This window comes from Camarhynchus parvulus, chromosome 9 (assembly GCF_901933205.1).
Source record: "Camarhynchus parvulus chromosome 9, STF_HiC, whole genome shotgun sequence".
Taxonomy (NCBI): domain Eukaryota; kingdom Metazoa; phylum Chordata; class Aves; order Passeriformes; family Thraupidae; genus Camarhynchus; species Camarhynchus parvulus.
The window spans coordinates 24,093,593-24,114,337 of record NC_044579.1 but is presented as its reverse complement, the minus strand read 5'-3'; the positions used below and the strand labels follow the sequence as shown (position 1 = coordinate 24,114,337).

The 20,745-nt window shown below is 42.6% G+C and overlaps 1 protein-coding gene across 1 annotated transcript in view; it reads left to right on the top strand.

The window, feature by feature from the left end:
* The window catches only part of LOC115906989 (glypican-5-like), a 378,698-nt gene extending 358,584 nt beyond the window's left edge, over nt 1-20,114 (top strand). Inside the window, exon 9 of the mRNA XM_030954603.1 lies at nt 11,793-20,114. Coding sequence (XP_030810463.1) covers nt 11,793-11,995 — 203 coding nt within the window. The 3' untranslated portion in view covers nt 11,996-20,114. The remainder of the gene's footprint in view (nt 1-11,792) is intronic.
* The last annotated feature ends 631 nt before the right edge of the window (nt 20,115-20,745 follow it).

Below are 20,745 nucleotides of genomic sequence, written 5' to 3'. Positions count from 1 at the left end.
GTGATCCTCACATGCTATCTCTGAATAAATGTTCTTTGAAGTTATAAAGCAGAAGGATGCCCTTGGTGAGCTGCTTTGATTCAGCTGCTTCAAGCAGGAAGAACACAGTTGAGGTATAAAGGTTAATTTCACTGATCTCAACTCAAGTTAAATAAGAATTTAATGAAGTCCAACAGATGCTCAGTTTACTATTCCTGAAAACCTAGTTTCTCCAAATTCTTTACCCAAGTAGACAGTCTGTGATGTTTTTCTTTTCCGCAAAGGATATATTACCTGGCCTAGATTTTTGTAGGATGTCAGATGACAGGAATGGGCCTACCGAGCCCAATCTAAGATGTTTAGTGTTCTCTGGGAAAAAAAAATCTGGGAAAAAAAATGTTTATCCAGTTTTCAGGTGGGATAGGGTTAATTTTCATCTTAGTACAGTGCTATGTTTTGAATTCAGGATGAGAATAATGTTGATAAGACGCTGATGTTTTGATGTTGTTAAGCAGAGCTTACCCTGAGTCAAGGCCTTCTGTTTCCCATGCCCTGCCAGCGAGGAAGTGCAGAGGGAGCAGGCCAGGACACCTGACCTGAGCTGGCCAAAGGGAGATTCCATGCCACATTCCCAGTACCCAAACTGGGAGGAGCTGGCCAGGAGGCACTGGGGACAGGCTGGGCATGGCCAGCAGGTGGTGAGCAACTGTGCAGGGCATCACTGACTGCTCTTGGGTTTTATTCCTCTCTCCTTTTCATTACAGTTATTGTAATGTTTACTTTCTTAGATTTTTTTTTTAATTCTCCTGCCCTCAGAGATGGTGACAGGGGACTGAGCCAGCAGCTGTGTGGCACTCAGGTGCCTGCTGGGGTTAAACCACCACTCTGCTGAGCTGGTTCCTGAGGGGGAGCCCTGAGGAGCAGAGCCCAGCCTGCTGGGTCACACTGCTGACCTGAGCTCATGGGCCAGCCCAAAGCCCAGTTTGTCTGGGCTGGTTGTGCCTCAGGTCTCAGCCAAGGCCAGGAGCAGACTGGAGAACTCCAACCCTTGCCCCCACAGAAGGATGAGCCACCTGCCCTCATGGAGATGTGTGGATGTCTGGCATACAGACATCCACAAAGTAAAATTCAAATTCTTAATTTAAAAGGACAACCCTTCAAAATCCTGAACAAGTGGATACCTAAATTCCAGATGGGATCTTATGGAGCTCTTCTGCAGCTGTAAATTCAAGGATCTCTTATAACCTGTGGTGTCAGTGATATGTGGCTTATAGATTATGACACAGTCAACTTTGACTGCAAGTTTCTTCTTACCAAGATGGAATCTGCATGTGAAATGAGGTTTGCTAGGCCTAGACCTCCACAGGCTGGCCCAGCTTGCACAGCAATCCCAGAGATCTTAATTCACATCAGAGATCTTAATTATTGTCTCCAAACATTGGGCAAGTAATCTGCATTTTGAAGAGTCTCTACCTGGATGTTTACATGATTTATGTTGTACAAAGTCCACTGAGGTGTATTTGCATAACAGACCCCAGCAGTGCCAACAGATCCATGGCAGCACACGGTGTCAGCCCTCATGAACTCCCAGTGGGTTTTTCCTTTATTGGAGCTCCTGTGACAGGAAGAAGTGGCAGTGAAGAAAATATATATAACTGATACATCTCAGAGAGGCTGAGGGCCTGTCAAAGCTTCCTTGGCTGGCTGGAAACACACAGAGGTGAAGCTGCCTGCTCAGTCACCTGAGAAGTGTTCTGTGTATGTTCATGCCAGTTCTGGGCATGGAAGCAGCAAATATTGTGCTTCATGTTCATCAAAGCCCACTGAATTCCCTGATCTGGGGTCCCCAGTGCTCTCCACACACTTCCAGCCACACCCTGATGCTTACATGCTCTCCAGCTTCCTTGTCCTTGAAAACAAGTGCTGTTTCTCACCAGCACCTTGCCATGATCCCCTGGATCCTGCACAGGTGCCTGCAGCAGGACCTTGCTGTGATCCCCTGGATCCTGCACTGGTGCCTGCAGCAGGACCTTGCTGTGATCCCCTGGATCCTGCACAGGTGCCTGCAGCAGGACCTTGGTGTGATCCCCTGGATCCTGCACTGGTGCCTGCAGCAGGACCTTGCTGTGATCCCCTGGATCCTGCACTGGTGCCTGCAGCAGGACCTTGCCATGATCCCCTGGATCCTGCACAGGTGCCTGCAGCAGGACCTTGGCCTTTGTCACCGGTGTCACCTGGGCGGTCAGGCTTGAGCCCATCAGTGCAGAGAGAAGCCAGACCTTGGGGTTCCTGTGCAGGGTTTATCCCTCTCAAAATGGTGTTTTTAAGCATTCTCATGATGGATACAATGCCTCGAGGGGGGTTCAGCCCATGAGGGCTAATGGCAGTGATGTTTTTTCCTTTTGGCCAAGTGAGAGAACCCTGGCCAAGGTGAAGTTAAGCAGTGTTGTTACCCAAAAAAGGGGATGATTTGTAGCCCTCAGTCTGCTATGTACCAGAGTTGGCAGACTTGTTCAGCTCAGTCTGGTGCTTTTGCTGTAGGTGACTCCACGAAAATTGAGGGAGCAGTTCACATCCTTACAAAAACAGAGCAGGGAAAGGGATCATTGCCAGCTCCAAACAAGAATTTCCTTCCTTTAATTTGCCCCACAGCCTGAACACTGGCAGAACATAGCCTTATGCATGCCCTAATGGATGGGGCTTCATTTTGTAAGAGTTTCTATTAGAAAAGTTTATTCTTTACTCTGGTTGTATATCTCCTTTCCGTTTGTGTTGATTTGGGTATTCATCATCCTGCTGACTGTGATAAGGGTTCATCAGTTTCACTGCATGCTACTAATAAGATAATGCTTTTAAGCCCTTTGGTATTTTCACATGAAACATGTTCTTGCTGCTGCAGCTCCTCAGCAGAGTGATGGCTCTAATCATCATCCCTGTCAATAACTGTCAGCTGTGATGGAGCTGGGCTGGCTGCATAAACCAGCAATGTGAAATAGAGGATGTGCTGCAGAGTTGCCAGTCTAGAGCAGGAGAAAAGCCTAATTAAAGCTCCCCATACCAGAGCTGAAGCAAGCCTAATGCCAGGATGGTTTTCTGTACTGCTCCTGATGTTTCAGGCTCAGATGATTAATCCAGGATAATATCTTGCCAAGGTTTCTTTTGATTTCAGTTCTGAGTGAAATGAAATACTGGAAAGATTCAATTAAATAAAAATTCCTACTGATTGATATAAGGACTAGAAGTATTGTTTGGCATTACAACTAATCCTTTTTATCATCTAGATAAAAAGCAATCAGATGCTATGTAGATTGAGGTGATTTCAATGTTTATTCTGTAATTAAACATCAATTATTATTATTATTTAAACCTCTTTAAGAGATCTTTAGTATAAGGTTCTGTGGCTGCTCAAAAAGGACAGAAATACAGGAAGCATTTTAAACCCTCTCTCTTGTCATGTGGGGCCTTAGAATCTTAAAGCAGGAATTGTATCTGCCCAAGTTTCTAAGGGAGCAATGGGAATAAGTGGAGGAATTTGACTGGCTTTTAATGAATGATGAGAGCAGCCTGCTTGCAGGGTGAAAAGACCCTTTCAGATATCTTTTAGAGATGCTTGTGATTGTTTTCCTGTGGCTGCCATGCTGGAGTTGCTGTGAGTTGAGGCCATGCACTCGGGGTTTTGCCGAGCTGCCTGCAGTGCCTGTGTTGAATTCTCCCTGCCTCTCTTTAAAGGCTGCTGAGCTAAAAGGGCTCTGCCCTGAGTCCCAGCCCTTGGTGGGACAGGAGTTCTGCAGGAGCTGATGTTCTCCTGCTCATTCCTTGGGGATATGGGATCTGCTTCTGCTAAAACGTGAGAGGATGGCTTCCTGAGCAGAGAGCAGTGCATGCTCCTGCCCCTCGCTGCCATCCCCTTGGGGAGGGGCACAGAGCAGTTCCTATTGTCGCTTCTCTTTGGGCTGACACCTGTTAGTTAATTGATTACTTCTTTCCAGTGTATTTTGGGCCAGTTTGCTTCCAGGGCAGACCCAGGTATCCAGGCAGAGCCTGCTTCAGGCTGAGATGTCCCTCCCTGCACAACTCCTCTGCCTGGACAGTGCAGGAGAGACCTGGGTGCAAGCACCCCTTGTAAATCCCCCACAGGAGGCTCTGAGCCCTGGTGCCATCTGTCTCTGCTCCCCTGCACTCGGTGTGCTCCCACAGGCTGGCAGGGTCTGGCTGAGGAGAGCAGACCTGCAGAGCATCTCCACCTCCAGCACAGCTCCCTGGGCTCTGTGTGCAGCCAGCTGCACAACACAAACCATGGAGCGCTGTTGGAGATGGAGAAGGGTCCAGAGAATCCTTCTGCCCCCAGGGCTGGGCAACAGCTGACTGGGAGTGTTGAGAACCTCACTGGTGCATGAACACAGCTCGGGCAGCAGCCTGGCACAAGGAAGCCTGAAATTCCTTGGGATTGGCCTTGCTGCACACAGGTTGTAGCCTGCTCAGACCTGACCTTACTCTCAAGCTCTGTGGTTGTCTTCTTATGGCATGAAGAAACTGTAAATGCTGCTTAGGTAGACCTGCCAGTGTTTTCAGAATTACTTTTCAGTTCTAGACCTGAGAGGCATGCCTAACTTAAGCAGGTGGGTAATAGTATTTATCTTGGTGCTCCAAGTTCTGTTTAAAGTTAAGCAAAGTTTAAGGAAACTTTCAATCCTGGCTGTAAGTTGAACTTACACTGCTGAAGTGTAAGATCATATACAGGCCTGTTACAAAATGGAGCTCTCTGTGTTTATAGCAGCAGAGCTAAATTAAAATCCTCATTGCAAATGTCAATTGCACATACAATTAGCAGATTAGCAGATTATGAAAAGGTGGGATATTCGTAAAATGTAAATTCTGAAGCCAGAAATGATGCAGTTTCTCCTTAAGGGAAAGAGTGCCAATAACACATGCTCCTTTTCTTCACAAGAAATTAAGGAGTGTCTGGGGGAGAGGAATTGGGATGGCTTTAAATATTTTTGTACTCCCTTCCAAAATAAGTTTATCGTTTCCCCACATACAATTTAATTAAGCCTTCAATTTGACCTTTGTATTGAGCAATAAAAGTTAACTGGGAAAGCTGTGGGTAGAAGGAGAGCACAAACAAAGCATGCCCCACGTCAGGCAGTGTGAGAACTGTTTCTGTAACCAAAACTAATGAGATCATCAGGACAAAAGCAAGAGCCAAAGCATTTTCAATTATTACTAATATTTTTCTTCCTCGAGCCAGTTTATATTTTTCTTAATTACAGCTTTGAGCTGTGGCGTGATATTTAGCAGATGCCTTCAGCACTTGGCGTGCTGATCACTTGCACACTCCAGACTGGCAGGGGCACCTAATCTTTGAAGTCTGGAGCTCACATTCATCTTTACCCATAAAGGTCAGCCCTGCATTCCTGCATCCCCCCAAACTGCCATTAAGTTTAATAGGAGTTTGGACATGTGAGGCATGCGGGATCAGGAGCGCTCTCAGTCTCCCTGATAGCACCACTCAGGCATGTACACAATTTCCAAACTTAGCTAATTAATTGCACCATACAGTGAAGGCAGAAGGCTGTCACAGGGCTTTTGAGTTGTTTCTTTTATTACAAGAAAGTTACAACAAATGTTCCACAGATTTACTGGGAACATCATGTTTTACAGATACTTCCATGCTGTGTTTCAGGATATCATGTCAGCTGTGCTACATACGAGGTATCTGGCAAACTAAACAAGCATAAACATGCAACCACAAACATGTGCCTAGGACTAGACTAAAAACAGATGTTGCCAGGAAATGTAAAATATGTTTGGCATGTTTTAGGCTTACACTTTCAGCTTGTCTGCATTTGAATAAGTCCCATATTAATATAAACAACATGACAAAACCTTTTCTTGCAAATGACTGATTGATTAATGGAAGTACTGCTGAATCACACGAGGTTTGTTAGGTTGGATTATTTCTTCCCAAGAAAAAGATGGATTGTTCCTGCTTGACATTTACCATGGCAAGAGCAGTTCTACGTGCAGGTTTACTTTTAAACCCAGAACCAATACAGTTGTATTGTGGCTCCTGAAAATCCTGCAGGGTTTGCTATGGCCACTGTGTATCAGAAGCCAAACACGTACAGTGCCATGTTTCCTTAGAGCAGGACAGCTGAGATAATGTCCTGCTCTCTCTGTGCACATGTACATTGCACTCAGATGTGCATGGACTTAAAAGTGCTTGGGAAAAGGGGAAGGAGCTGCCATTTCATGTAAGTGTGGCTTCCAGGCACCTGACATCTCAAACTGTCTCATGGCTGTTCTGCCTTTTCTTTATTGCATTTGAATTAGTTCTTGAAAGTTCCAGCCAGTGTTATTTCTTTCAGAGAGTGGGTATGGCTCTCAGACAGAAGAATTTGCATCCAGAATGTGCAAAATGTGCAGGAAGTGAAGTAGCTCTCTCACTGGTCCACAGGGAATGGCAATCTGCCAAAGACCACATAGAGCTTAATATAGAACTAAAACGTGGAAATAGATAATCCTGGTCCCAATTTATGATTATCCACTCATTCTTTTAAAAAAGAGAAAGTTCTTAAAAAGAGAAATGGAAATATCTCAGAATCGAACTGGGACACATCAGCTTACCCCCATAATCTTGTCCCATAGATCTTCTGGAAAGGCTGGCCTGAGCCTAATGCCACTCAGGAATTCAGTGGGGAGAGTGGTCTATGCACTTAAAACTCCTGGAGTTCTTTCTTTGTCTGAATAAAGATTTCTTTTTTCCTCCTAACAACAGGTTTCCATTAAAAGGTATGTGGGGAAAAGGCTTCTCTGGACACCACGTTCTCAGGCTGAAATAGAAAATGGTAGAACAGTACACACAGAGCTGTTCATCGCTCCCTTCTTCTGGCTCCACAAAGCATACACTACACCCACCTTTTACTGACTGGTATTATACAGACCAAAATAACAGGCTCCAGAATCTGGAGAATTGCATCACGAGTTATCATACTTTAGGAGTTCTCACATTCCCGTTTCCACAACATTCCTGTTTCCATTTGTCTGCTGCAGCTGTAACTGGAAATAATTACTGCTGGTCTTAATGTCAAGATAATGGATTATTTGGAAATTGTTGGTACGTTTTATGGCGACAGCATTGTTTTGCAATTTCAGAGCTTCTTCCTTTGAATATGTAAAAGTAATTTCAGCTTTTGCTACCCGAGGTGATAAAAAGCTAATAATAACACTGCAGCATCTACTGTAATTTAAGAGTCTGTTCCACCAAGTTGCACCTAGCTTTAATTTCTTATGAAGCTGTCAGCCAAACCCAAGCCTGTGATCGAAGGGAAATTTATCAAGCAACTGAGCTCCAACGTGGAGAGTAACTGCAGGTGCTGCCGAGTTCACCTCAGAGCTGTACAATGGTGTCACTGCACCCATGAGGAGGCATTCAAGACCAAGGCATTAATTTGCTATCGTAGAGGCTGACAGTCTGGGTTTTCAAAGCACAGTGTTTGCATGGACGTCTAGAAAGAAATGGACAAGAAAAGAAGAGTCTGGATATGGTCTGACTTGATGTAATTAACGTGGGGAGAGCAGAAATAAACACTCTCTGCTTCTTTTGTCTCCCCAGATAGCTGGGTTGAAGGTTCCCTCCAGCAGCTCCAGGTTAAACTGATGGAAACGTGTCCATAATCCCCGTGGTGGATTGATGAGCGTGGATTCTCTGCTGCCAGTGCCCCACTCCATTAGAAGCCAGGCTGCTGTAATTAACATTTCCAGGACTGGTCTGGCAAATCTCTCTGTTTTTATTCTGCCTTCCCTCTCAGGGCTGTACCCCTGTCTGGTGAGAGGATCTGCAGCCTTAGAGGCACGCAGGCTGTTGGCAGTCACGAGTGCAGTGCCTGACGAGCAGAGGTCATCATTTACTATCACAGAGAAAGGACTCAGCTCAAATCAGATCAAGAGAAGGACAAAAATGGAAGGAGGTTTCTGTTAAGTAGCTGAACTTGCTCATCCCTTGGCAGGACAGTAGGAAAAATGAACAGATTAAAGCAGACCCTGATGATATCACTCACTAGAGAGCAATAGCATGCAAGAACATCAGTAAATAGTTATGTCTTTGATAATCCCTAGCAGTAGCAGACTGAAAATGATTTGGCCTAGGAAGGGGGAGCTGACAGCTTGGTGTTGATATGACTTGAACTTCTGTCTGATGACCTGGTAATAAAATATTACAAAAAATATTATAATGGCATTGTTTTGCCCCAGAATCTTTACTGCCTCTGATTCAGTTGTACTCACTCAATGTATTTGAAAAGCATAATCAGCCCTCACTGAAAGGGAGGTTTCCTGTTCCTAAATTAGCTGTCAGTGGCAGTTTTGGTTCTCCTGCCATCCTGAGCTGGTCTCTCTGAGGAATAGCATTGATCCACAGAGGTATTTATGAGTAGCTTGGTGCTGTCAGAGCAGCGCGTGCATTCCTGGGCAGCAATCTGTGGTTACAGCTCGGAGGGGAAGGTAATCCTGAACACTCAACAGCAAGGTCAAGTCATTTTCATTCTGTGTTTTGTTTATATTGTCAAGATGTGAGTTCAGCACAGTTAACAGAGATGGGTTCAGCTGAGGAAGTGGACTCAATCCCCTGGACTAACTGAGCTGTAATCACGGGGCTGGAGGAGCTGTGAGCCATCTCCAGTGACCCCAGCAGACCCTGTCCTGGGCAGGAGTCCCAAAGGGCTGCTCAGAAAGGCTGCTCTGGCACTGAGCTGCCTTCACTAAGCACCCTATTTGGCAGGATTTGAATATCCTCACTGCGAGCTGGATGAGGGAACAGCACAGGCACCCCTGCAGAGGCTGTATCAGCACCATGGTGCAGTGACAATAAACAGCACAGAACAAATCCATGTGCCAGGCTCCCACGGCCAGCCCCTTGTCAGGCTGAGGGGAGCTGGAGCCTGCAGAGAGGTCAACCACTCCCTTTCTGGAATGCAGAGAGGGACTGATGGTGGAAGGAAGTTTCTAGCAATGGAGAAAGCTTCTGGTGGGCAACCAGAAAGCCTTTAAAACTCAGAAGGTAAACAGGAGAACAAACCAAAGCTGTGGGGTTTGGTGGGTTGGTTTCATGAAGTCATACTCCGGGGGCTGAATTCATGGGTGCTGAACATCTGGGGTTTGCTCTGTTGAGACTGAAGTTTCATTTCTGTGCTAGTCTTCACACTAACACTTTTTTCTTTCCTAGCATGATCAGTACTTTTTGCCTTTTGAATGTCAGTAGTAGACTGAACATAACCATCTCTGACTCAGAGGAAAAGATTTAAGAGGAAAAACTCATTTAACTCAGAGTCTCTCAGCCAAAATCGTGGAGTGAGTAAGCAACAGGAACTCTGAGGAAACTGGAATAAAATGGGAAATCTTTATACTGCTGAAATTTGTGCCTTAAAAAACCAAATAGAGGATTGAAAAAGATTTTGAACTGCATTGAAAGTTAAGCTATTTTTATTTATTTTTAAGAAAGGAGAAAACAGAGCATTATAAATAAAATGCCAATTTTGCACAATTAGATCCCAAATTAGAATTGGCCATGAATAGCATCGGAAGATCCTCTGCTGTGAAGACAGATAGAGAATTCAGAATGGAGTCCTTCCCATGGAAAGGATAAAGGCAGAATTTTCTAATGTATTATTTAATGCTTGTTATGTAGTGCATTAAGCAGTGACTGAGAGGAAAGCTTTTAAAAACCAACAGTCTCTCTGATAGCATTAAATCTTAGCCTAGATTTTTGTTAAAGTCAATAGTAAGAAAATAAACGAATTAATACATTTCAGTCTGCCCGATTTATAGACGCCAATCAAGTTACAATGCTGGACATGGCCAGCTGAAAGAGGGGAATGGATTTACCTGAGTGAGGTCTTAATTTAATCAGCTGGCCCCAGAGAGCTGAAGTCAGCAGGCTGGGATGATATAAGAGGCAGCAGAGAAATAGTGCCTTTAGTGCAGTTGCAAAGGAGAGTGACAGTGATGGAAAGGACTCGAGGCAGTGTCAGAACACACCTATTTCCATGATTTATACTTAATTTACTTTAATGACAGTCTGAAGGTTGTCCATTTTTCTTTAAATGTCCTCAGAATACTGATATTTTCTAAACACTTTGAGCATGCTTTTTCTCCCCCTCCTTTCTGTGAGCTCCACTGCAAGTTGCAATCACAGAGGAGCCCTGCCTGCACTTTGCCACAAGGAATTTCAAGCACAATGTCAGAATACCCTTTTCCCAAAGTATGCCTTGCCAGCTGCTGTCCTTTCTCTGCAGTCCCTCTTGAGTCAGGTGTAGGAATCACACATTCCTCTGGGATTAATGTTGATATTATAGTAAAATGGTGGAATGCATTGCATTTCTTTCACAGTTTATTCTGGCAAAAGAACAATGTGTGCTTTCCCAATACAATAGCTCATTTTTAGTATCAAGTGAATTTATTGATGGTTGTTCAGAACTACTGACATGCAGACAATGATCTCAGATTGCATTTACATTTCTGGAACACTTTCCATCTTTCCAGTTTCTGCCAGGAACTTGCTTCTGTGATTCAGAGTTTTCATTTTAAGATTGGACTGCTGTTTCATCTGCATTACAAATCCATGCCTTTTGCTTTCTTTTGTATGTGCACTGCATTCATTAGTAACACAAATCCTTTAAACTTGGACCTGAACATTTATTGTTAATTATAAATTCTTCCAGGTAGGCATTTGTTCTTTCTGAGCACTCAGGTATGCTTTTACAGATTGGCTATAAAATCGTCATCCCTTCAGCAGATGAAATAGTCTTTTGGTTTGTTTGTTTGTTTTTTCTCCACAATGCCAATGAGAGGGTTTAAGGGCAATATGGTCTCAGTAATATTTGCAAATGGCTTGGAAATGTCTTCATAACTGAAGATTTATTATTTTCTCCCTATAAAAAAAACCAAATCCATGTTTTTGCAATAAAGGGCTACTCCTTTCTTCTGAATCCAATTCTTTATATAAGAATACATGGCATTGCCTCAAAATGCATCTGGAGGGAGAAGCCTTCCAGTGCTTAAAGGAGACTTAAAAAAAGTGGGGGGAGAGTGACCCTTTACACAGGGAGACAGTGAAAAGGATGAGGGATGGTGATTTTAAATGAAAAGAGGAGAGATTTAGGTTAGATACTAGAAGTTCTGTACTCAGAGGGTGCTGAGGCCCTGGCACAGGGTGCCCAGAGAAGCTGTGGATGCCTCATCCCTGGATGCCCCATCCCAGGGGGTGTCCCATGCCAGGCTGGATGGAGCTTGGGGCAGCCTGGGCTAGTGCAGGGTGTCCCTGCCCATGGCAGGGGGTGGAATGAGGTGATCTTTAATGTCCCTTCCAACCCAGACCATTCTGGGGTTCTGTTAAGTCAATATCCAATCTCCTGCAGCACCCACCAGCCTGGAGGGTGTTTCACTGTGCTGTGTTACAAATCCACTCAATCCTAACTGCACGTTTTAAAGGATGAGCTAGTTCCCAGCCCAGGTGAAACTGAAGGTGCTTTCTGTGGAGAAGATCAGGTTCTGAGCCCAGCCCCTGCAATGCAGAATAGCTGGTGTTCTGTGTCTGTGAGTAGCCACCAGGCAGGCAGAGGAGATTTGTGGAGCACAACAGTGGGTGCTGAGGACAGAGGAGCCACACTGAGCCCAGCTAAAACATGTGTATCAGTCTCCATCCATGTTTCAGTTATTCAGAGTGAGTGTACACCATGTTCCAGCAATATTTAAATATGTTCAAGCACCATTTAAAAGATGTGTGATTAATCTCCTGTTCACTTTCATGTTTTCAGATGTACTCAAGGACAAGAAAACCCGTGCAGAAAACAGAAATGAACCAAAACCAACCGTGAAAAAGATTGACACCACAACCAGCACAAGCACTGTCAAGTCATCCTCCAAACACAGTGTGACTGGCAGTGGGAGCAGCCCAGCCCTGAGTGCCTCCCTTGCTGTCCTGGCAGCGCTGGCAGCTCTGTGGCACTGTCCCCTGTAGCTGCACTGCCCTGCTGTGCTAATGCTCCTGCTCACTGTCATTGATACCTGCAGCCTTACCCGACTGGAAACAAATGGAAATGGCTCTCTAGTTGATGTGATTTGTTAGGGTAAATAAGGAGTGAAATGCTGGAGTTGGCAGATACCAAGTGTCATCACTTTCAATGGCTGAAGATAGCTTTTGGCAAAGCCCACCCAAGGTACAGCGAGGATGATCACAAGGGTCTGCATAGCTTAAGTTATGGGGTAGAAATAACTGAAAACACAGAAATTGTGTATATGTGTGTGTTACTGTTTTTATCAATTTCGTTTGCTAGAATCTGACCGGCTGTTGTTTATTTGTTTAATTTTTCTGGTAAGTTATATGAACGGTCAGTCTTCAAATTCAAGGCAATCCATACTTTGTTTTTTTAAGTGAGCAGCTAACAAGCTGTGCTCCAGTTCACAGAATGATAGAATGTTGTGGGGTTGGGATGGACCTTAAAGATTATCAAGTCCCAGCCCCCCTGCCATGGCAGGGACCCCTCCCACCAGCCCAGGTACCAGGTGAAGTGCTCTCTACCAGCTTGATGGAATTCCTGAGTGGTCAAGAAGATCAAAGCATGTTTGAAACTTCTTTTCACTCTTATTGTTTAGATTGTAGGAAGCAACATAAAAACATATGGTGTGTCTAATATATCAGTATAGTTGCCTTAACTGTGGAAAAAAATAGAACCACTTTGTTTACTGAGAGACATAGATAGTGAGTTTCCCTGCCCCACAAAATGTCATTACCAGATGCTTAAGCATATGCTCAAGGCTTATTGGATGAATGTCCAGCAAAGGGAAACGTAAATAAACATAATAATGTTTTATCCACCTAAATGCAGCTCTGTACAGAAAAAAAAAGAAAAAGAAAAAAAATAGATAATTCAGTTCAAACTTACTTTACCTATAAGATGTTACATAGAAACCAACTTAAGTTTTCCATAAAGGTCCCAGAAATATAAATTATTGGGAACTCCCATTAGACACTAACTAGATTTTGTGCATTATGGATCTCTGAAATCAACTGTTTCATAAACTGTGTATTATTTAATTACATTTAATGTTTAAAAATTTGTATCACGTTAGGTGTAAATGTAAAACATTCTGAAATCTAGAACATTCTCTGTTATGCTTCATCTTGATTGCTACCCTAGAAAATGTCAAATGTGCATTATGTTACAAGGCTATTTTTTTTAAGTCAATGATACATTGATGCATTTTAACTTTTTGGATGAAAAGGTACTATAATAACTTCTAATGGGTTAAGAGTTAATGTGTGTTTTCCAACAACTGTTTACAGTGCCATTGAATATATGTATACAAACACAACTGTATGAATACAGTGATTAATATGATAAATATATGAAACATTAGAATTGTTATATTTACTACATTTCATAACTATTACAACTGTTTAATGGCCATTTTCATGTTGTAGACTATTCTTATGTACAGTTTTGTAAGATTTAATGTAAAACACTTGCCTTTGGTTTTTGTAAAACATCTCTTTGATACTTACCCAGTCACCGAGATTACTCAAGAGAAGAGCCCTGTGTCTCACTAACCAGCTTCAGGCATTTTATTGGCAACTTTGATTACAGAAGCCTGACTCAAAGCAGGTGCCATGGGCCAGGATTACTGCTGGGTGCCACCACACAGGAGGTGACAATGGTACAGAACAAGCAGACAATAAAGTGAACAAAGGCTCACTACACTTGCACGTTTCCAGACAGTATCAGTGAACATGTCTAATTATGTCTGCAAAGTGGGGCTTTAGTTTCATTTCCAGTGTTGGTTCCTAGATCAGATTTACGACATAAAGGTGTGATCAGAACCATGGATGCACCCAGCTGCAAAAGCAGCGTCTCTAAAGTGGCAACAGCTAAATTTTCTGAAAGATAATTCAATTTTAATGTTGAAACAAGAAAATGAAATGGAGAAGATACTTACATTAACATCAAGTATTTTGTATTTTAACTCTGATTTTTCACAACGGTAAGGATATTATAGTATATATAATATCCCTAAGGAGTGCTTCCCAGTCCTATCAGTGAAAATCAGTTTTCCCACAAGTATTTAAATGGCTGTCCTGTCTTTTCCAGGGTTTGTGAGCTGCACCAGTTTATGGAACCAAAATTAAAAATGCTGCTTCTTGTATTCATTTTCAGTGCCCTTTGGAAAAGTGCTGTTTTACCTGTGCAGGTCCCATCATCTGTGCAGTGGAAGGACTTGTAATGCCTGGCACTCTTAGAGAATCCTGCACTGTGATGGCTGAGTCAGACAGGAGCTCTCTGTGCACAAACAGAAATGTACCCTGGGTGCTCACACTCACCACCTGCCCCACCAAGCACTCTGAATTCACTGGAGCAATCCCAGTCTGGTGTTTGTCAGCCTGACTGCTGATTTAGAGTTCTCATGCTTACAGTGCTCAGTCATCATTCAGGCACTGGAAGTGTCCATCAGGATTCCTGTGGATGAGGTTTCAGGGCTGGGCTCCAATCCTGCCAGATGTCAGCTGTGCAGTTGGGGTTTTTCAGATTTTTCTCCCCTGCAGAGAGGGAACCTGATCAGCCAGAGGCAGGTGTATTTCTGAGGTCTGCTCTGGAAAAGATTTTAGCAGCGATCTCGCCAGCCGCATGTTCAGCTGCAGCGGAGGGAGCTGCAGAAACCCCACAGGAGGCAAGTATGCAATAATTCACCCAGGGAGATATTTGTTGTTGCTAAATGTCATAATTTTGCTAAACAGAAACCTCTGAAAAATCAAGGGTTTGGATTTGGGGATTGGTTGGCGAATATTTGTATTCATGTCTCGAGCTAAACAAGAAAACCCTTTAAAAGTTTCTGTAACAAAACACAACAAGTTCAAATCGTGGGGTGAGGTAGAATCAGCTCATTTCATTGGACTCAACCAATGTTTTGATAGACACAACTCGCTGCAGAATGAGGGAAGAGGGCTCTACATCAATTAATACATTTCATGCAAAACCACTTCTACACTAAGAAGAGAACTGGTCAAACCAGCGTGAAATATGTTCACAATGAGCATCAAAAATTGTGCCATTTTAAAGGGCAGTGCAGTTTATTTTTACTGGTGGTTTGTGATATTTTTTCCCTCAGGATCAGTTGCATTTACATTTTTACAAATGAATGTTTTCCAGCAGACAAACCATCTATACCAACCAGTAAAGGTAAAACCACTGGCCGTGTCAGATAAAGGAAACATTCATTTTCAGATGAACTAGATACCTGCTTTACAAAGTCTTAGTTTGTTACCCAGGACACTGTATTTATGATGTAATTACAAAGGTCTAAATTCAAAATACTTTTGAACTTGTCTATGTAATCTCAGTGTAAAATGAGGCACCAGTCTAAGAGCATTGCTGTAGCCATGCCTAACAGTTATGAATTGTATTTAGCCACTGCTTTCTGATTGTTTATTGTTTTGCTATGACTTTCTTTGAATATTTTGTTGTGCCCACATTTGTTAATGCCAGCATTGGAAAGTAACTGCTGTCATACATTTGTGAGTAAATTCAATGTACAATTTTCTGTTGGGAGTGATGCGGGCTTTTTACCAAATCAGACAAAGCTGCCATGGGCACAGTGTCAGTTCTTAGTGTTCCAGTGCTCTTCAGGCTCTGTGTTCCTGTAAGAGGCTCAGGTCTGTGTGTCCCCAGTGCCCTTCCTGGCTGTGGAAGCACCAGGGGAGGGTGAGCAGGGCTGGGCAGAGGCGTGGGTGGCTGCAGGGTGCAGGGCATGGCAGCTCCAGCTGGCTGCTCTGAGCCCTGAGCCCAGCGTTCTCAGCTAATTTCAAGCAGCTTTTTACACCTCTCCAAATCATCTCTTGGAGACTGGCCAGGCAAAGAGCAGCAGAGAATCAAGAGAACTGCACTTTCAGACAACTTCACAGCCACCTGCTAGGAATTGGACTTTTTTTTGCAGTTTAGATGCTTTACACAGTCTGGCCTCTCGCACTTTTTTCTGGCTTGCACATTGCCAGTGCTGTGCCCTCTCTTTTAGTGCAGCTTTGTTATTGCATAAGGAACTGTGATTCTGATCTCTCAGTAATGAACCTTTTGAGGTAAAAATGTCTGTCAGAGCTTGATAAGGGCACACAAATAATACTGTCCAGCTGTGCTGACTTCAGAGGCTCTGTGCGTGGGTATCTGGCTGTGAGATTCACATCTCTCTGATCTCTTCAATCAGATCTGTGTTTAAAATAGCCCCATTCCCTTTTGATACCAAGACTGCAACATACAGAGAAAATTTAAATTTAATTCTCTCATCCTGTATGAGTCTTCTTCATGTTATCCTAATGGATGTTGTGTACAGACTTGATTTTAATATTAGTCAACCTTTTTTGCCCATATTTACTGAGATTTTCAGTATTGCACATTATTAGGTTTAAGCAATGTCTATTCAAGTGAAAGGAGCTGAAACACACATTGAAGTGAGATACTGAGTAGGACACAAAACCCAGAAAGTTCCTGCATTCCTGAATGGAACTCTTGACGTTAAACAAAGTTTAGAGCCAACATTTCCTAGCTAGCATGGTGTCAGAGTGGTTTCAGCTTTTTATTGAAAATTGATAAGCAGTCTACCCATTTTAAAGGGGAAATCAGTTGATACATGCTTTCCTCATGTCTCCTCAGGTGGTCAGGTTTAGCTCTGTAGGAGACATTCCCTATCTTGCACAGTTTAAGGGCTTAATCTTAAAACTGGCCATAAGTACAAAGCATTTATTTTCATTTATTGCATTTTGCTGCTCTCTGTGCTTCTTGTAATGACATCCAGCATATGTCACTGAAAAGTGAAACATCTTCCAGTCAATGTCATTACTGCTCTGACATGTGTTAGTCAAAAAGAACACGAGTTTATCTTTCTCCCATTGCCTCAGAAGTCTAGAATTATTCTCAATACTGAATTCTCTTCTGTGTTCTATTGTCACTCTCTAAATACTACATTTGAATTGTATTAAATATTAAGCCACAAAAAAATAAATGCTGGGTGAGAGATTGTAATAAACAGAGGATAAATTCAGAAGAAGAACATGCATTTAACATGGAGAATACTCCTAGGAAGGAAATCTCTCATGGACTAGAACAATTTCTCGAGTCCCTTCCCTTTCTCCAGGTACATCAGCATTGCACCTTCACACAGCACAGCAGGAAGCCTGCATGCAGGAAGCTGCTACTGGATTCAGCAAAGGAATTAAAACTGTTGCTGCACAGTGATATTTCCAATACCTTGCTTGCAGTGGATGTCCTTTTGCAGTTGCAAAAGATGCATTTCAGCTGCACGTGCAGCTGCTTCAGTCCTTGCTCAGGAAGCAGCTGCAGTTGCTGTAGCTTTGAGAAGAGGCTGCTGGACAGACCACGATGAAATTTTTTTGTGTCACTCCATGTCACTGTCCTTAAAATAGACTGGTTTAGGCATTCTGGTCATTACCAGCACTACCAGGATTTGCCCCCATGGAAATCCTGTAATACCCTTCCAGGAGAAGAGCACATCAAGGAGAGGCCACTGGTGCTCTCTCAACGTGCTTGAAGTGCTTCATTAAAAACCCACTAACAACCACGTTGGTCTCTTTTTTGCCGTGCAGAAAGTGCAAAATTATTCTGTTTGCACTTGATCATTTCAATTAATCTTTAGTAAATTACTCAGTACTTCGTAATTATAATATTTGCAGTTAATTTAGTGCCATCTTAAAAATAATTAGTTGTATAATATAAGCAATTAATATTTATTCAGGGTTTTTTTTTCTTGCAGGGGGATATATAAATTGTCCTCAGTGGCCTTTCTGTACACCTAATTAGCACCTGTTTGAATTATTCTACAGGCTATGGACAATTCATTTGAAAAATAAATGGCATTGCTAGTTCTGTGAACTCCTTGCAAATACACAGTTGTAAAAATTACTTTTCAGGGGAATGCAAAAGCACGTTTTCATACATTTTCTGGGTTTATGAGCCAGGCTGGGCTTTTAGGCTATTGCACCTAAAATAGTTACTGACATTTTAAATGCAGTTAAGATGGAGGAAGTCTGATACCACTTTCCCATAATTAACTACAATATCCCAGATTTGTAGCCTGTTTTATTCAGTGATGAAAAAGGAAAGCAGTAAGACTTCAAGAATATAGATACTAGTATAATTTTCACATTTCTGTATATGCATATACAGTTCAGAAGTTGAGAACACTGTGTTAAACTTGTGGAAATTAAACCAGATTGCTTCCATCTTGCAAGGAAGCTTCTAGGTAAATAGTAATTTTCTATTTAAATGCACAAAATACTGAGGAAAATAATTTGATCTTTCTAAAAAGAAGATCTGAAAAAATGTTTACAGTTTCCACACATACAAAATTGAGAAATCAAAAATAAAGATACTTTTCTGGAGGTGTGAAATGTGGGAAGAGACTTTAAGCTCCTATAGATCAGTGCAGTTTCCTTGATTGCAGTTTAACAATGTAAATTTACCCTGACATATGTATCTAGCCCAAGAATGGGAATTCCTGCCCATCATTTTTGCAGTTGCAGAAAATCAAGAGTAACTGCAGGGATTACAGAATGTGCTTAACTTTTGCATTGCCCCAGCCATGCTGAGTGTCTCATGCCTGTAACACAACCCTGTAAGACATGGCATGCCCTAAGTCTGCTGCCATTTTCCCTTTCCAGGGCACAGCAGGGGCCTTTTCCAGCAGCAGTTGGTTCTACACCTTGGAGCTGGGCTATGAGGAGATATTTATTCTGTGAGTATCTCCTAGGGTAGAAATTCTTTCTCAGAGAAGGTTCACTGATACTGATCAAGCTTTGAGGCAGATCAAGCCTGATTTTTCTGTTTCATGTTAAAACAGGATCCAAGTCTTGAACTGGTCTCAAAAATTAAGTGAGACTCGTTGGAGAAGACTGATGGGAGCTTTGATGTCTTCAGGGAAGCTTACAGAGCAGAGGGCAGGCAGCTGTGGTCTGCCTCAGCTGAAGCTTGTGTGTCTTTGTGTTCAGTTTCAGGTAAAATTATCCAGGAGTCTCCAGATTAGCAAAATGACAAATTCCTGAGTTGCTGCAGTTCTCTAGTGAAGAAATTAAATTTCTTCTGAACAGAAACAAACATTATTCTAAATTATGCTGAAAATCCAGCTTGGAAGGAAACCAAAGCAGGATGTTAGGCCTCACAAAGATCCCCCTGAGTGGGGTTGGCTTTGGTGCCAACCAAAGGGTCAGAGTGTACCTGGTTGTTATGGAAGAGCACATCTACCCTCTAGTTCTGCTTTGGGCTGGAAAAAAGCTCAGGATTATGGCTCGCAGGTGACAAACCATGTGTAGGCAAAAGCTGTAGGCAAGTCCACAAAGCAGTCAGGCAGTCAGTGGAGGCTCATTGAAAAATGAGGAGATGCATTTAACTGACTTATTTGAGCCTTTGCATTAGGGGTGAGCGACAGGGTTGAAGCCTCCTCCCCAAGCACTGCAGCTGCAGATGGGAGCAGGCTTTGGGAGCAGCAATACTAGGGAAAATGGTTTTTGTATCCCATTTATTCTGTGGAACCCTATTGGAATAAAAATGGAAGCCAGTACACCACACCTTGCAATTTGTTGCATAATACAGCTACTTCCTGTTCTTTGGTATCAGAACTAACACAGCATGAATGTTTACACTACACTGGGATAGAAACTCTAGTAAAATATGTGCTTTGCCATTTAGCTTTTTAAATAACTAGTTTATGGCCTCCTAGTCTGTTTCAGTTCATTTTACTTTACAGGAATTAATAGGCTGCTCCATTTTTATCTTACATGAGTTGTATCTTGGGTATTTTAAGTTCCAAAATAGATTGGTTTTGCCCTAGGCTGTACTCAAGCTCTAATATGTATTTCTATTTCCCAAGCACATGTTTTATTTGTAGTATATCTTCTTATATTTTTATTGCATAAATTTGTCGATTTTCTTCAGTTTGTTTTCAGCATTGAATACAATACAAGCAATTGAAAGAAACAGTCTGAGAACAGCATCTTAAAAGAAGAACAAATCTACTTTCAAAAGTTAAACAGCTTTGTAAAAGACAGTGAACTGCGATTGGGAACAAAAATAAATAATTCACAGCAGGAAATTGTTGTTGTCTATTAAAATTTCTGTTCTTTCCCTCTGAGTGTTTTTCATCATCAGTGATGTAAGTTACAAACCTTATAAAATCTTAAATATATTTTAATCTGTTCAGATGATGCTCTTACTAAAGGATGCAGAGAACCTTGAGAACTGCTGAGGAACTCCATATTTTGGCCATAGTCTGGTGAGGGAAGGTCTGTTTATTCAGCACATAACTGTTATTGCTCTTCTTCCTTTCCTGAAATAAGCACAGTCAGGTGTAAAGGTGCCTGCCTGCTCCCCTGGGAGCTCTCAGTACCCCTGAAGAGATGCAATACCTGCAGTGGTCTCCTGGGTAAAGGCCACACACCTCCCACAACAGGTAGGACTTTTTCAAAAAATCTTCCATTCCTACATAAACAGTCAGAACTGAGTTCTCTACTGACAGACTTCTTGGAATCCCTGTGTGCTCTAGTAAAAGCCTTTCTTTTTTCCATGGTTTTGATTAGGAGCACATTACTGCTCTGTCTTCATCTAGGCCAGTGTACTTCATATAGGCCAGGAAAAGGAACTCCCTTCTGTCAGCTTCATGTTCTCATCACTTGTCGGTTACAAACTTTGCAGTTTTCCTTCATTGAGGAGGGTA